We start from the raw sequence: 17,405 nt of genomic DNA on the forward strand, positions 1-17,405 counted from the left end.
TTGATATTCTATCATTTCTAACTATAATAAATACTTATATTACTATTTTAAAAGATTTTCTATTAATTATTTTATTATTATATCTAAATAATATTTATTTTAGTTAATAATTAGCCCTTCCACCCCCTCACTCACACACACAAACACTCCATGTTTCTCGTTCCTCGTCTCTATCTTTGTACCTTGCCTCCCATATCTCTCTCCAACCCCACCCATCTCCTTCCCTCACTCCCTCACCATTCCCCCATCCTCCTCTCTCCTTGTTCCATCCAACTCCATCACTATCCCCTAACCATACTCTTCCTCCCTCTATTTAACTGCGGGGACCTCATGCTCCTTCATGTCATACACCTTCCTATTAGAAATATAACATGACCACATTGGTCATATAGCTTGATTTTTTACTGAATTCAAAAATCTTATTGAAATCATGTTTCGATCTATGTAAATAGACACAAAATTGATTTGAAGCTATGCTTTCTAAATTAAGACCTATGTTGTACACAACATTTAGTAAATGACCTATCTATTTTGACCTCAAGAAACTTTTATTTTCCTTCTATGTAACCTTCCAAAACTCTTTAGCAATTCCCATTTCACACCAAGATGGAAAGTAGAAAACAAATTTAAGATTGACACAACACATCCCATGCATCCATTCTTCATCTCTTCCTTTATTATTGTTCAATAAAAAAAGACGAAAAAGAAAAGTTGGTCCTCCAATTAACATCTATTCGGATGCCAATCGCACGGTGGAAATTCAGATGCACTGCTTGCCACGGATAAGCTATGGATTGAACGATCGAGATCGAGACTGCTCGAGCGGGAAAAGAAATTCAAATTTGACACGCTTGGCGGAAGGCGGTTATAAAGCGCACAGGATATCGTTGAGCGAATATAATCTTTGCATTAGTCATTTTTCTTGTGCAAATCCGGAAGGGCAGTCAAGATGTCTGGGCGGGGAAAGGGAGGGAAGGGTTTGGGGAAGGGTGGAGCGAAGAGGCACAGGAAGGTGCTGCGAGACAACATCCAGGGCATCACCAAGCCAGCCATTCGCCGCCTCGCCAGGAGAGGAGGCGTCAAGCGCATCAGCGGCCTCATCTATGAAGAGACCAGAGGTGTTCTCAAAATCTTTCTTGAGAACGTCATCAGAGATGCCGTCACATACACTGAGCATGCTCGCAGGAAGACCGTCACGGCCATGGACGTCGTTTATGCCCTGAAGAGGCAGGGCAGAACCCTTTACGGCTTCGGCGGCTGAGGTGTCATTAGATCGGTGTTGTGTAGTAATAATATGGTGTCTTTCGACACCACCAGCTATCTGGAAGTTTTGAAACTCTGTTTAAAATGATTGCTGGACGTCTGTTTAGGATTATTACTTGGATTAGCGCAAGTGCAATTGTTTGAACCTGATGCAAAATTTGAGCAGTATTTAGCTTTCTTCAATATGTTTTCGGGGATTAACAGGATGCTTTTTCTGCTTTAGTATATTGAAAACCCATGGTTAGTTAATTCCTCTTTAGGTGCATGTAGTGCGAATGGATATGTACATTTGGAGCCCAACCTTCCGTGAGGATTTGTTGTCCAAAAGCATGTTGTATAAGTACCAGGTTCATTGGATATGTAACCAAATTCACCGGAAAACATTTTCTGCGTGGTGTGACGAACTTCTTTTAGGTGAATTCAAAAGCACAACAGATATAAACTACATTTTTAGCTATAATTTATAGTCCAGTAAATAGTTTTAAAATGTTGCTATATTCTCCACTCTATAAATAAGTCAGAACTCATCTAGAGTGTTGGCTTATACTATTTATATCAAAAAAAACAAAGTCTACTTACTTAGGGTAAGGTTTCATGGAAGTTGGTTTTTTAAAAAATAGAGCTGCACTTGTTAAGGTTTTAAGGTTTTTTAGGAAATTTGTAAGTTGAGTAGTCATATGAATTTTGTAATTTGAGTTTTAGCTCTCAAATTTAAGGAAATTTTTTTATAAGATTTATTTTATGATAAAAAACTTTTTAAGTTTTAAAGTCTTAGTTTTTGACAAATGGTTAAATTTTTTCCTAAGCTAGCTCCCCTCATGAGAACTTGCTTTATTTTTACTTACTATGTACTATGTCTTTGTACTTGAGGAGATTTAATCAAGAACTTTTAGTCTACCTACTATGCACCCTTAGAGTGTGTGTAACATAAATGTTTGTAAAAATAGTAGTAGCTAGAAGAGAGTGTTGGCTTGTGGATGTCATTAATGATAGATTAATAGTGTATTAATGATTAGCATTGCATTACTAGCAACTAGTAACAAAATATGGTATAAGATATAAAGACTTTGATGCCCACATGAGTTGGGAACTTAAATAAAAAATAAATTGAATGCACCAAAGTGACCAAAGTGAGCCCCTTGAAATTATTAGCAATCACTTGATCATAGGATGAAAGTAGTTTCAAACATTGTGTAGTGCTTGCCTTTAGTTTGCATTTTTATTATCATTGTCAAATTCTTTTAGGTTGATTTTATGCTTTGATTAGTTTAAAGAAATTGGATTTACAATATTATGATATTATTTCATGTTTTGAATTATAAATGTATTGGTTATTATTGCTTAGTTGATTTCATTTATGTGTTGTTAATGGTATTTTGATGATCTTAGTTAGTAAATGTGATTTCTTTCATAAAAATTTTAATATGATGTCTTTAATGATGATTATGTTGTATTGATAGAGTTGCATTGTCATATGTATGCATTTGATGTTAGACTTGTGATTTTTATACCCCATACTTGCATGTGTATGGTGTGTGTGTTTATTTTGTCTTTTTGTTTGATGTGATTAAGGGAGGGAGTTGTAGTCACTTGTTAGTCGGGATTTACACGATGAACCACTCTTTGCCATTGTCTATTTAGTTTAGATATATTATATATATGTACATGCTCATCTTTTATGCAAGATATAGGTATCGAGCATTGATTTCTTTGAATTGCTAGGATGAGCATGCCCTATTACAAATACTCAAATGGTGAGAATGGGAAGATAATGATCAGATCCAATCCTAGCCATAAGTTTATAATACTTGTCTTGCAAGGAAGACTTGTAATAGATTGTTTACCCTTTTTAAACTTGTGAGTATTTTGTGCGTATGTTGTTTTGTGAGTGTTTGATGTATTTTCTATTAAATTAAGTCTAATTAAAAGATTAAATTAATGATTTAATTTAATGAAAAATTATTATGATATTATGAATATTTAATTATATTTAATTAATTGAGAAATTAAGTAAATATAAAGAATTAAATTGAAGATAAAAGTTTTAAGATTAAATTTAGAATGAGATAATATTTATTTAATTTAATAATAATATATATTTAGAGTTCATTTTTAAATAAATGTTAAATATTATTGTTATTTAAGTTAATAAATATTTATCAAATTAAAATGTTCAAAAATAAATTAAGAAGTGAAAAGATATTAATTTACAGAAAAGATTTAAGTTCACATGAATGAGTTTTAAATATAAGAGATTAATTTAAAAGATGAAATATGTGAACTTGATTAAGATATTTTATTATAGTGTGCATGAGATTAAAGTTATAAATTTATTAAAGTAAAGTAAAGTGGAAAGTTAAATAAAGTAATTTAACAATTCACTTAAAGTGCATGAAGGAATAATAAAAGAATATTTTAATTTAAAAAGGAAATTAATTGTGCATGAATGAATTAATTAAATAAGAGAGAATTAAATATTGGAGATAAAAGTTAAAGTTTAAACTTAGAATGTGATTATATTTATTTAATTTAATAATAATATATTTAGAGTGCATTTTTAAATAAATGCTAAATATTATTGTTATTTAAGTTAATAAATATTTTATCAATTAAGTTTCTAAAAATGAAATTAAAAGTGAAAAGATATTTAATTATCGTATTATAGTTTGCATGATTTATGCATGAGTTGAAAATAAAAGAAATTAATTAAAAATATTAAACATGTGAAATTAATAAAGATATTTAATTGCATTAAGTACGCATGAAATATATAAGTTATAAATTGATTAAAATAGAAGTTGAGTGGAAATTAAATAAAGAGATTTAATAATCCATTTAACGTGCATGAAAATATGAAAGATAAGATAAATAAAAGTTGATTTTAGAGTTAACGAAATTTGATCAAGGGACCTCTCGGGTAAACGCACAATTAGTGCCTCGATTGTAGGAAGAGAACTCCTTATCAAAATTTGAGGGTTCATTTTTCAAGGGAGATTTTTTTTGAAGACAAGTTTGAGAACACACACAGGTTTATGGAGAGCAATTCGAAGGGTTTGGAAAGAAACGAATTTTGGTAGCTTGAAGGATTTGCATTAGATCTAGGAATTGTTCATAGCTTGAAGGATATTGTTGCAGTAGAAATCTTCGTCCAATTGTTAGAGTTTTAGCATCAGTACGAGGTAGGGTTTTGAAATCTTGTGAATGCAATTTTAATTGGAAATATCTGTCTGCTTCATAATCGTTGGGTGATTGAAATTACGTTTGTCATCTTGATTGTTTTTTCGATCTGACCGATTGATAATTAGTCTCCTGAAATTCTGTTTATCATTTCGATTATTTTCAAGATCTGATTGGTTTAAATTAGTTTCTCATTGTTTATACAGAAGAATCATTGAGGAAATTAATTAAATCATGTAGGGTTTGAAGGAAAAGAATATTTAAAATTAGAAAATTCGAATGATTTGTTGTGTCTTCTCTATCGGACTATATTCACTGATGATATTTAAAAATAAAAGAAAATTCGATTAGTTGCTCAAATTTTCTCTATCAGAATAACATTGAAAATAATTTAAAAAAATAAAAATAAAAATAAAAATAAATAATAAATATATATATATTTTAAAGGAAGTTTGTTTATAAATTTTATTAAAATAATATTATTGAAAAAAAATGTCTTATGTTAAAATTAATAATAAAAAGATTATTAAAAATATATATATATACATATTTATGTGTGGGCGATTTAATTATAAAAAAAATATAATAAAATTATTATGGGGAGGGGCGAGTTTTACCCACCCCCTACCCTCGTGTCCTTCATATCTCAGCGGTCGGGCTGTTGTCGCAACAGAGATTGCTGCGGCAAGGCTGCCGCAGGCTTTATGGCTACGACCAGCATTTAGAAAGCCGACGGGCTTTAAAATGCGTTTTTTTTAATATATGTGTTTCTTTAAAAATTGTAATTTAATTATAATTTAATTATAATTAAATTTAAATTGTGTTAAATATTTTTTTTTAAGTTATTAAATTTAAATTATATATAATTTAAATTATTAAATTTTAAAATTATATTATTATTAATTTTATAAATAACTAAATAAATTATGAATAATTGAGATATAGATAAACAAAGTTATTAATTAACTTAATTAAATTTGTTTTAATTAAGAATGATTAATACGAAAATTATATAACAATGTATAATCCTATTAAATGTGTAAATTTAATAAGATTGTAATGATTTTATTAAATTTAGCAATTGTTATTTTTATAACTTAAATAAATAATTGATTATCTTCAGATAATGCTTTTGGGAGAATGACTATTATTATGAAGGTAATTTTACATATTTAAGTCAAATAAATAAATGGGGTAATTTTATAGAGTTGACTTGTGGAGTAAATTGAGAATCTTATACACTTAAACGTTCATTGAAATGCAAATTGAAAACGTTATTTTTGACTCTATTATGTCTTTTCAAATCAAACCCAACTATAAAACCGTATTGTTTTGCTTGTATGGTCTATGCTTTTGGATTTTGGTGTTGATTAGATGTCGACCAGTCTAGGATGTACACCAAAGGTTTTGTGAGATTTCTTGGATACTATTATGTGGCTAGATGTTATGATGATTCTTGTGATTCAAATTGGAGTTTATACTTATGAGATTTGTTTTGTGAGCATTTATGTGTATTTGGATTTAGTTTGATCCATCTTGTTATCAGGTTGCCTGTTAAGGAACCAAGTTTGATCTTTATGGGTGTTGTGGTATGGGACACAACTGTGTTTTTATGTGCTTAGGAGAGGTTGTCTAGGTACGTGACTTGGGAGTGGCTTGCATAGGGGTCCGGGACCCAAAGTGGTCAGTGCCAGGGTAACCTAATGCAAGTTATGTAATAAGTGATAATCTAGTAATTAAAATTTATGGGGGGGAAACGCACTAAAAAGATAAGTTAGGGATTTTGATCTACCCATACCTTGAGTGCTTGTATAGACTAAGGATGGGAATGAGATGAGTGCCTCGTCTTCTTGAGAGGGCTTTCTAGTTTCCATATGTGTGATGTTGAGGGTCCGAGGTTCATAGTAACGAGTCCAGGGTAACTCAACGCTTGAGGGTCTGGGGTCTCTTAAGAGATCAGTCCAGGGTAACTCAAGCAGCCATGTGATGACACTCCCTAGTATGTAGCCTGAGTCTCCTCTGTAGATCTTGTGGACTTTGTGTATCTCTGGTGGTGTACTTATTGTATGGTGGTGTATCTATTGTCGGATGTGTTTATTATGGTTATTTACTTTCATTGATGATGATTGGTGATTCATGTATGATGTACTTTTGACATGTGGCTTTTGACTTGAGATCATTATCTTTCGTTGACTTTATCTTATGATCTTGTTATTTGGTTTATACTTGGTTCATGTATGATGTTTGATTATGTGGTGTCGGTATTGGATTGAGTGTTCTTACTTTTGGATTATTTTATCTTCTTGAGTAGCATGTGTTACCTTTGAGGTAGTTTTGGCTATTAGGGGTACCTTGCCTAGGAATGTTTTATGTTTGATAGCCGTATGTGGATTGTTCATTATCTTCCCTGCATGGTGGGAGTGGAAGCCTGACTAGGTAACCACGCGGCCGGGAGGTAGTGCCTTCTTACCATTTGGGTCCCCCTTCACATTGCCAGCTGTTGGATGTTCGTTGCAGAAATGTACCTTTATCATTCTTATTTCTTATCTTAGAGACTTCTTTTCAGATGCTGTATATATGTTATCATGTATTTTGATATATTGAATCTATTCTCACATACCTGCGACATGTGCAGTGGATGTTATTAATTGGATGTACTTTCATTGTATTGTTTATACTTATGCATTTGCTTATGAGAATGTGTATCTGTTATTCCTTTATGATCTTGAGACATTGTACTTGGAACTTAAACTAATTAATTTAAAATTATTAAATGTGACTCAACGTAAAGGAATCCTTGAGGAATTGAAACTGTATCTATATTTGCATATGTGTATTTGATGTGTATGTTCATATTGCTTCCGCATTAATGTTATCTTGATGTTGTTTAAACTTCAGAAAAAAAAAATAGTTCAGTAAACATTGTAACATGTTAGGTTTAATTCTCTTGGGTTCCCGAGTGGGGCGTTACACATTGAAGAAACAAACTTAGGTAGCAAATAGTTTGTACATCATTCTTTCTTAAAAGAAAAAGTTTAGGAATGACTAAGCCACAAGCCTTGGACAATATTATATAAACTATTACACGTCATTCTATAACACAACCTATAGAGGTAGCTTAGAAAGTCTCCATCCCAACAAGAGTGTCCCCCACTTCTAAAAATACGAACAAATCTCTTCTTAGAAGCCATGAAAGGAGAAGTAAACAAAAAGAACCAAATAAGCCTCATTGGTAACAACACTCCTCTCAAAACCAAGGGGTTTTGTAAAGCCTCAAACAAGTAAGTTTTGGAGACATCTTGTCTTCACCAAACATAACTATATATGGGGTCAAAACCAAGAGTTTACATTGTTGTCACCAAACTTAGATTCAACTTTTTTTAAAGTATTGAAACTATGTACAAGTTTTGGATATTGATGTAGAAACTATTAATAAAATGTACATTTTATAAAGTTATTTTTCAAACTAAAACCATATACAATAAATGACACCACCACACTAGGAAGTAAAGCCACCTAGTTGTAGACTTTATTGTTATCAACATCATATCACAAAATAGGCAAAATTTTAGAAACCAAAACTATTCATCCATATAATCTTTTTGCATGGTAGTAGAGGCATAATTGTGTGTGAGGAAAGAAGCATGGCAATAGTAGAGTGACAAGCACAAATAGAACTTGAAGCAACATGAGGAACCCTTACATCATTGTAATGCTCCACGAGTGAAAACAATGCACTCAACTTAGCTTTTGCAACTTTATGGTGAGGTTTGATAAGGTTATTAGTTGTGCTAGGCAATTAAGGTTAGTCTCTATTTGTATAAAGAAGCATAACTTTTGATGAAGCTATAGCATTTTACTATTAAATTCTTTTGAAGCCTCTTTTAGATTTATTAATTTTTCTAAAATGTAGATCTAAATTTTAAATTATAAAGTAATGTAAATTAAGTTTTGAGAATGCTACAAATATAGATAGTTTTTTAAAAAAAAATTTAAATTTTTTAAATTTTAAATTTTTTTTTTATTGTTTTAGATTTCAATAAGATATTCCCACATACATAATAGAAATATGGATATATAGGTTGTCTTATTGTTGTCTATACTTTGATATGTGTATGATAATTTTGAATTTTATTCAATTTGATCTCTTCTCATTTATATATTTTTAGTTATCTTCCTTAATATATGCTAATACTCAACACCTATTCCTTCTTAACGATATTCTTAAAGGAGAAGGCAATCCAATCTTTTTGCTTTCTTTTGATTTGCCCATTTTTCTACGAAATATAATATTTGGTTTGGAAATTGTACTTGAATACTATTCAATTAGCTCATAAGAATTAGTCCATCTATGCAACATCTTTTGATTTAATTCTTAATAAATTAAAGGTACACATTAATCTCCAACACCACGAAGAAATGATTCAATAAACATATACGATTAGCATGTTTCAGTCTTAGTTTTTCCTTGGTTGTCTCACTCATCTTCCAGGTGAACCAAACAATTCCAACCATATTCCAAAAACTTTCTAGATTTAAAACTTCTTGAAATTTGCAAATTCCAATATTTGTAAATTCTAACATTCTCTATTTCCATGAAACAAACATGTCGTTAAGATTCATTTGGCTATTGGAATTTGCTATTCCAAATTTGATATTCTAGACTTGTTTGGTTCACTTGAAATTTTATTTGTTACTCTTTTAGACATGATTTTTCTTTTACCCTACTCTGGTAATTGCTAATTAATGGGAGTTAATTTGGTCAGTTTCAATTCAATCTTCATTTCTGTCCTTGAACAACATACTATTTAACAATCTCTGTGAGCCCAATAGTAGAAGAAAATGATGCCAACAGGACAATCAATTCTTCTCTTTTTCTCTCTTTGTTATAACTATCATAGAAATATTCACCCAAGGTTGTGTTTCATTTTAGCAATGTAGACTTGGTGATGAGTTTGACATGGCATAAATATTGGTAGTGGGCATCATGATTTTAATCATTTCATTTATTATTCTTGGAGATTGAATATCGTTTACTAGTAGAAACTTCAAAAAACACTCTCCTATGTTGGTGAGTCTATATCTAGATCCTAGACAATCACAATCATCCAAACAATTCCTCCTACACTATTTCAGTGAACTACTAGCCCAAAATCTAGGCCTATCAAACCTGTAGTAATCTATGTATTAGAACCTAACAAAGTGTGTACTAGTTAGGTTGTAGGAAAGTTGGTTGATCACTTTGTAGCCTTTGAACTAGTCCATTGAAATCAACCATTCTAAACCATGACGACACATATAGGTGGGTCGTGGTGAATATACACACAACACATTCATTCCACACAGACCATGAACTATGCACTTCTCCACAATTGTGACCTAAGTAATATTCCATATTCCATGGATTTGGGACACCAGACTTGAAATTTGGTCAATTATGAAAAAAATCAAATGGGAATTGGAATTGCCAATTCTAATTCAGAATACCATATTCTCATTTTGGGCCCAAAATGGGAATACAAATTCCAATTCCCAATTTTGATTTGGCCTACCCAAACTAAGATTTTTTTTTTTTAGGAGTTTGTTGATTCCTATTCCAATTCAATTCCTGCAAACAACTAATCTCGATCCTTTTGGTTCATGGAATTGTAGAAATTGAGACAAATCTCGACTTAGCCAAATCAAGGTTTTGCGAATCTTCATTCTTATTTTTAGGATTTTACTTGAACCATTTGTTTCACTCGGAAGATGAGTGTGAAGAAACATTTTTATACATAAGCTTGGAGTTGCAGGCAGACTCCAAAAGTAGTCCAATCTATTATTTACACTCGTAAAAAACATAACCAGGTTTTGATTTTCAATTCCTACTTGTTAGTAGGAAGATGGAAAATTTGGTTTTGAGACAAAATTAAAAGTCTGAAATTCTAATTCCATTTTGTTGATTTCGAAACAAATGCAAAAATTTTCAAATCCAGATTTTGGAAAAGCCAATTCCTTCATCTTCTATGAACCAAACTGACCCTTAGGGCCTGTTTGGTTGTGGGCATAGGAATTGAAGTTTAGAATTGAAAATGGGAATGTGTATGGAAATGGGGAATGAGAATGGAAAATAATAAATATGTATTCCAATCCTATTTGGTTCACCTGGAATTTTTTTGAGAATATGTTAATCACTTGTTTGGTTGTACAAAATTGGAATTGGAATAAGCTTAAGTTTATTTATTTTTCCTCTAATTATTTGTTTTAGTTTATTATTATTATTTTTTGAATAATTGTAAAGAATATTTTTTAAAAAAAATTCATTGAAGTTAATGATGAATTTAAATTATTTCAACTTTTTTAAAAAAATAAATAGATAACGTCATGAAAATAGTGGTCATTTATATACAAAATCATAAAACAAATAGTATCCATGATCATAGTTAAGTTCAACACAACAAAATGAACATGTCCTTACTAAAATTTGCCAAGTCATAATATAATTGACATTTCCAATATCTATTTTTTAAACCATATTTACGAATTTAGTCCCAAATCATAATAACCAATATCATAGCAATTAGAAAACAAATAACACATTGTTGAAACATGGTTTCCACTTTTTCCATGGAAGCAATCTCCCTAGCAGCAGTATCTCGAATGTTGCACAACATGTAACCATTCCTTTCATCTTTTGTATAGTTAGATGTGGTTGACGTAGATGGGCCATCTTTGGCCCACTAAAACTAATTGCAACTATTGTTCCCCTACATTTGAAAACAATATAAGTGTCTGCCACAATAATTTAGTACATAAAAAAGAAACATAAATTAAAAAAATTAGCAACAACCTTTTGACTATTTGGACAAGAATAAAATTTACACCTAGGATTATGCTTTGTGCATGAGGTCTTCATTAATACAGTGCTACGCCATAGTCACATAATGGTAAAGTATCTGAAGCCATCAACTCTATATAAATAATGAACCAATATAATGAGAGCAAATGAATAATTATAAAATATAAACAAAATTTCCCACTACTCAATGTAATCATAACTCTAAAGTATGCTAAAATCATTCACCAAAAAATAACTAATTATAATTCATTCTTCATATGCAATAATAATGTTTGAATAATTAAGAAGACAATAGGAAAGTATTATAAGAGATAGTCCAAAATGCAACACAATAACCCATCATGGTCTTCTAACTTTTCAAGGAAATGCAACTGACAATATGCAAAATGCAACACAATAACCCATCTTCATAAAAACAACAACAATTCAACTGAGCAAGGAATGAAGCAATTCATAACATCATTTAGCAGTTATATACAAGAAATTATCTGCAGATTTTATGGATTTCTTATAGATTTAATGAATATATTAAACAAGGTATAAAATTTGTTTGTACATATGTATAAAAGTTTAACAAAGAACAACACTTCAAGCATTCTTTAGTAGTAAAACAATGCCATTGAACCTGAAGCAAATAGAGAAATGATTGACAATATTGAGAATATGGATGTTGATAGGTTTGAACCACTCAATAAGATCATTATATCCGTAAACATAAAAACAAGTATTGCAAGTAAGTCATAAAATATAAGCCATCATGATTATAGATATGGCTTCAAAAATTGTAAGTTCACAAATAGTCTCAAAAAATTGTAAGTTCATAAAGATTATAATATATCAGAGACCTCCTCCAAACTTATATCTAACGTACGCTTCCCTCTTCTCTTTAGTCATCTCTACAAATCCCCAGGCATTTGTAGCTTTAGAAGTAAAAAAGTGGTACACCACAATTAAAGTCTCCCTACTAATTTCGAGCATGGCCTTAAGGGTAGTGTATGCACTTGATAGATCTTGCTTGACTTCCCTTTTATGAACATTGATAGTTTGAGCCTTATTCATACCCCAATCTACATTTTGGATACTCTCGCATATGACATCCAAACAACTAGCCATGCTTGGATTCTTCCTCTTTTGCCTCCTTGTTGTTGGCGTAGAAAGATTTTCTCTTACAAATGTAAAATTGTTTGATTGAAGGAACTCTTCATCAAGCTCAAGAGTATTGAAGCTCCCATCATCGTCAAGATCATTAGCTTCATCAAATAGCTTCTTGTCTTCGATCTGTATAGCTGTTGTTGTTGGAAATAACAATGGGAAAGTAAGTTATGAGATTGGGGGTGAATCAACACCTAAAACTTTTGCCTCTAAAACATATCACCAACATCCATCTCATAATTTAACATGTAAATTGAAATAACTTAACATGCATCACATCCATAGCATAAAATAAATAAGACATAACACAGTAGATTGGTTACCCAGAAACCCTTTAATGAGAAGGTAAAACTGGGGTGGGGATAACACCCATAAATCTTCACTACTACAGTTGTAAAGTGTGGTCTATTATGGCTACAATGTGTTTGATCATAATCTATGATCTACCATGTGAAAGATCTTCCATGTTAAAGGCTTACAAAGAATGTTAGGTTTCACTTTGTTAGAGGATCTAAACTCACAATAAAGAAAGCACTTAGTTAAGAGATTTACAAAAACCTATTAGGACTACTCGGTTAAGAGATTTTCTCTGTATCACCTATTAGAATGATTCAATGTCATGATCCTTTGGTTAGCACCTTTCTGATTGATGTGAGATCTTCTCCTTACTTATTGAACCTTGATCCCCCTAATCAGATATGTCTCCTCTTTCCTTTCACTTCTTTACTCTATTCTTCTCAAACTAATTTTGCAATGCATAGCTCTGTCATAGCCATCTCAGTCACCATGAATACTTTATCAATTCTTAGAATTTGTCTCCTCACAAACATATATAAATTCTCTAGGGTTTGCCTTGTTAAATAAGCATTGTTGGGGATGGATTAGGTTAGAATCAATGACTACGGTTGATCCATATTATCGCCTCAAGCTTCCCTTTTTCTAATTAGTTGCTTATATTGCACAAGGATTCAAAATATACCTCCATACTTATCTTTCATAATTGTAAAATATGATAATGTCAGCCCAAAAATGGTTTACGTAGAATTTTGTGCCATTACAAACATCTATGCCATAAATTGTTCACTTGACATCTAAAGACTCTAATGCTCAGTCTTTATTGTGCTCCTGATGTTGTAACTCAACTTTTGAATAGCTAGACACTCTCTATTTACTTGACACCTGAATTACTTGACATGTATAGACTACTCAGCACTTGAGTGACTTGACACTAACTATCCATATTACTTGCCATGCTTTGATCACTTGGCTTGCACTAATTGCTCAACTTGCTTTGATCACTCAACATACACTATAATTCTGCAAGATTATAAATGTTTTGTCACTGCCTTGTTAAAACCAATCTGAGATTAACAATCTCCCCCTTTGACATGAGTGGCAAAAATAAATTTTCATGGAATATACATCCTTACCTTATGCATAAGTCAAATAATATATTCTTTGTTACTCGATTCATATACAAAACTTCAAAATTTGCAAAGGAATTGCTGTATCTCCCATACTTTATTACTCCCCTTGAGTAAATGCTTCATTTCTATTTCTGCTTTAATACTCTTGCTGAGTAGATATCTGCCTTGACAAACATTTTCCTTCAAAATTTTATAATCCCCCTTTTTTGACACTATGTCAATTGGGTTGTACACTAATTGTGTGTTTGTCCAAAAATGGCTTGTGAAGCTCCACGATTATCTTCAATGTTGTGTACCAGTTGTTGCATGCTACCCGTAGAAATTGAAACTATATGTGTAGTTGGGTAGCAAGGTCAACTAAGGCATCATGTGTTGAAAGATGAGAATCTTTCTTCATCAAAGTTTTTGCATAGGCTAGTTCCTTATGCAACACTTCCATGTAAGGAGTTAACATAAACTAGATACTGATAAGAGTAGATATGATATTAGGATCTATTTCTTGCAACTCGACAAGCCTACTCTAAGTCGTCAGTAACCTTTGAAAGCGTATCTGGCTTTGACTTGGAGATAGTTTTAAAGTATTATTTGTGATCTGCAGATCTCCCTGCAGCTAATCAATAGCCCTTTGGGTCTCTTGTGTGAATAATTCAACATTACATAGCTTAGTGTATAGAGAGAAGATGTTCTCTAACACCATCTTCACACTTTCCATCTTGGTTGCTAGATCAACCTATCTAAGTGCAATGACATGATATCTTTTCCAAAACCTTTGTTTGAAACTTTCTTTTTGACCATTCTAATAATTTTACATTGGAGTCCAAGTCTTTATCTTGTATCTTGTCTACAATAGGGACAAGTTGCACTATTTCAGGCTTATTTTCATTTGGTTTTGGGAGGCTGAAAGCATCAATGAATATGTCTTTGATGTCATGCAAGACTTGATTTTGCTTGTATTCCCTCAATATTTCTTGCCTCTTTTTCTTTTGTAGAGCTTCCTATAGAATACTCATTTCTTCAATAGTGATCATGTTTAAATCAAACTTTGGGAGCTTAATCACTTCATTTATACTTACATCCTCAAATGATGTAACTTCAACACTCTTGGGTGTACTGGAACTCGGCCTTGATATTTGCAGTGGTGTATCCTAGGTACTAGGTTGCTGAAGAGTTTGACTGCCAAGAGATGTAGAATCTGGCAATGTGACTAGTGTCTATATAGCAATCTATTCCTTGGGCTTAGTAGTCAATTCCAACTCTTCAGTCTTGTCATCTTCCTTCTATATTACACCCTGAGATGGTGTATTAGGTACAAGACTTCCTTCATAACTTGTGTGTACTTCAGTTTCATCCTTCTCAATAGCTACTACTGCTGATAAACTTGAACTGTTTAGGCTTGGCATTGATGTGTCTGTAGGTTGTGCTTCTATCTCTTTCATCTAAAATACAACTATGGGCATTGCAGATGGTGTTAGTTGTGTAGCCTCTTGCTATTCTTGATTTACAATTTGATCTTTTGATAGATATTGTGATTCCTTTTCTTTCACCTCTATAGATGGTGGGGGCACATTTAATGTGTATTTTGGTTTCTCCCCTATAGAGGCAAGTTCTACCTTTTGAAATTCATCAAATCTCATCAATATAGGGTTTGTGCATAACATTGCTACATTGGTAGAGTCCTGTAGGATTTTCTTCAAGTCATCCTCAGCTGAATGATTAAATTATGTGTTGAATTATCAGAAAAATCCTTGATAATAACAACTGAATCCTATTGACTCTCTTTGTTTGTATGTAGAGGACTAGCACTTGACACTTTACATCCTATACATCCCACTGCTCATCTTCAACTGTGGCCTCCTTTGCTATTCCTTTAGTACCTTCTACATTAGCTTCCTTGACAAGGTTTTCATCCTTGTCTTTCTCTTCCTCATTCTTCTCAGGTTCTTGCCTTTATTGCTCACCTTTTTCTTAGTAATTGCTGGAGTGGATAACTGATAGATAGATTTCCAAATTGATGTAATTTTGGTTACCACATCTTCTATGTTCTTCTTCAAAATATGGAAAGCTCTATATTCGGGGAAAAAAATTCCTTTATGCTTTTCCATGGCTTTGACAATCATATTTTTATCTAATTTAGGCATCACTTAGGCTAGTGTTGTTTCCCTGATTTGTCTCTCAATTTGTAAGTTGGATTACCATTTATGCTCAACTTTGTCATGATCACTTTTGGGTAGAGAGTTGACAATTTCTAGAGGAGTTGTCTTGAATGTATCCATCATGTCATATATGGCCTCCTCAACTTTATTTTTATAAACTATTCCTAACTTATCAAAATCTACATTTGTAGTAATATTTTCACACAAATTATCAATATTAGAAGAGGGATTGTGGCTTACCACTTTGTATTGACTCAAGTCATCTAACTCTGTCTTCTCCTCATCTAAATCCTTCTGAGGTGTGTACTTCTTCCTTAGTCTTTTGTAGGTCTTCTTAGTAGGCTTACTCAACTTTGTTGTGTCAATTGCTCTTTTTCCTTTAGGCTTTCTCACTTCTATAGCTTGAATAGTGGCTACCCTTGTGCTTGACCTAGTTATAGGTACAACTGGCTTCTATTGTGGCTTCTTCACAAGCTTCTCAATTTTCTCCATTGTCTACTTCTTTGCTTTCCTCTTCTTGGTCTTCTCCTTAGGTGCTTTCTCAACTTCTTCTCCCTCGACACCTTCTGCATCTTCACCTTGATTTTCACCTAGGCCTTGTTTTAATTCTAATGGGGCTTGGCCTTGTTCTTCCTCTTCATTATCATCATCTTCTTCTTCTCCTTATCCACCTTCATTTAATCTCTCTTTTAGCCTCTTAACCTATTTGTTCTTCTTCCTAAGAAATGTAGCTATTTTTAGATCAATTGTTATCCTTGATTTGGCTTCCTCATAGTTTCCAAATGAGGTTGCACTCTTGTCAATTCCTTCTTATAATAAAGTTGTTATTGATGCAAAGGATTCATCCACATTGATCTCATATAGCAAGGGTTTCAACTATCTGACCCTGGGTATTGCTACTTGCACATATGTGTGGTCTGCATCCAAAGAAAAAAAAAACATTATTATAATGGTGTTCCACTAATGATACAAGAATCCTCAATCTCTATTTCATGGATTTCTTAAAATCCTCAAAATAACTAGTTATCAATGACTCAAAGTTATCTCCAAGTTGCTCAATAAATAATAAAATTTGTTGTGTGATTGACCTGTTTATCTTCCAAGCAACTTCTTCAAGGGTGGGGAATGTGTTTTGCACATAAAATAATATGCAGATAAGTAAAGAACCAAACTTTCATAGTGCATTTTTAGCTTTCCAAATGGCCTCCAAGTTTTCTGATAACTGTCATAGTTGTAACTTAGCAAGGTCATAGGAATGGTCTCTCCTTACTATCTTATAACCCAAATCTAATGCCATACATAAAACACTATTTAGTTAGCTAGATTGAAAGAACTTGTGAGCTATCACTCATTGCAAAGGAAACTAGGAGATCTGAAATAGTATCAATAGACATC

The 17,405-nt window shown here is 32.1% G+C and overlaps 1 protein-coding gene across 1 annotated transcript; it reads left to right on the forward strand.

Annotated features, from left to right (window-relative positions):
• Positions 1 to 921: 921 nt before the first annotated feature.
• LOC149534238 (histone H4) lies at positions 922 to 1,723 on the forward strand. Its single transcript, XM_089806596.1, has one exon. The coding sequence runs from the start codon at positions 950 to 952 to the stop codon at positions 1,259 to 1,261; it is 312 nt and encodes a 103-aa protein (XP_089662722.1). The 5' UTR covers positions 922 to 949; the 3' UTR covers positions 1,262 to 1,723.
• The last annotated feature ends 15,682 nt before the right edge of the window (positions 1,724 to 17,405 follow it).

The sequence above is a fragment of the Cupressus sempervirens genome, chromosome 10 (genome assembly GCF_028749045.1).
Source record: "Cupressus sempervirens isolate cs-2001-9-10 chromosome 10, ASM2874904v1, whole genome shotgun sequence".
NCBI classification, from domain to species: domain Eukaryota; kingdom Viridiplantae; phylum Streptophyta; class Pinopsida; order Cupressales; family Cupressaceae; genus Cupressus; species Cupressus sempervirens.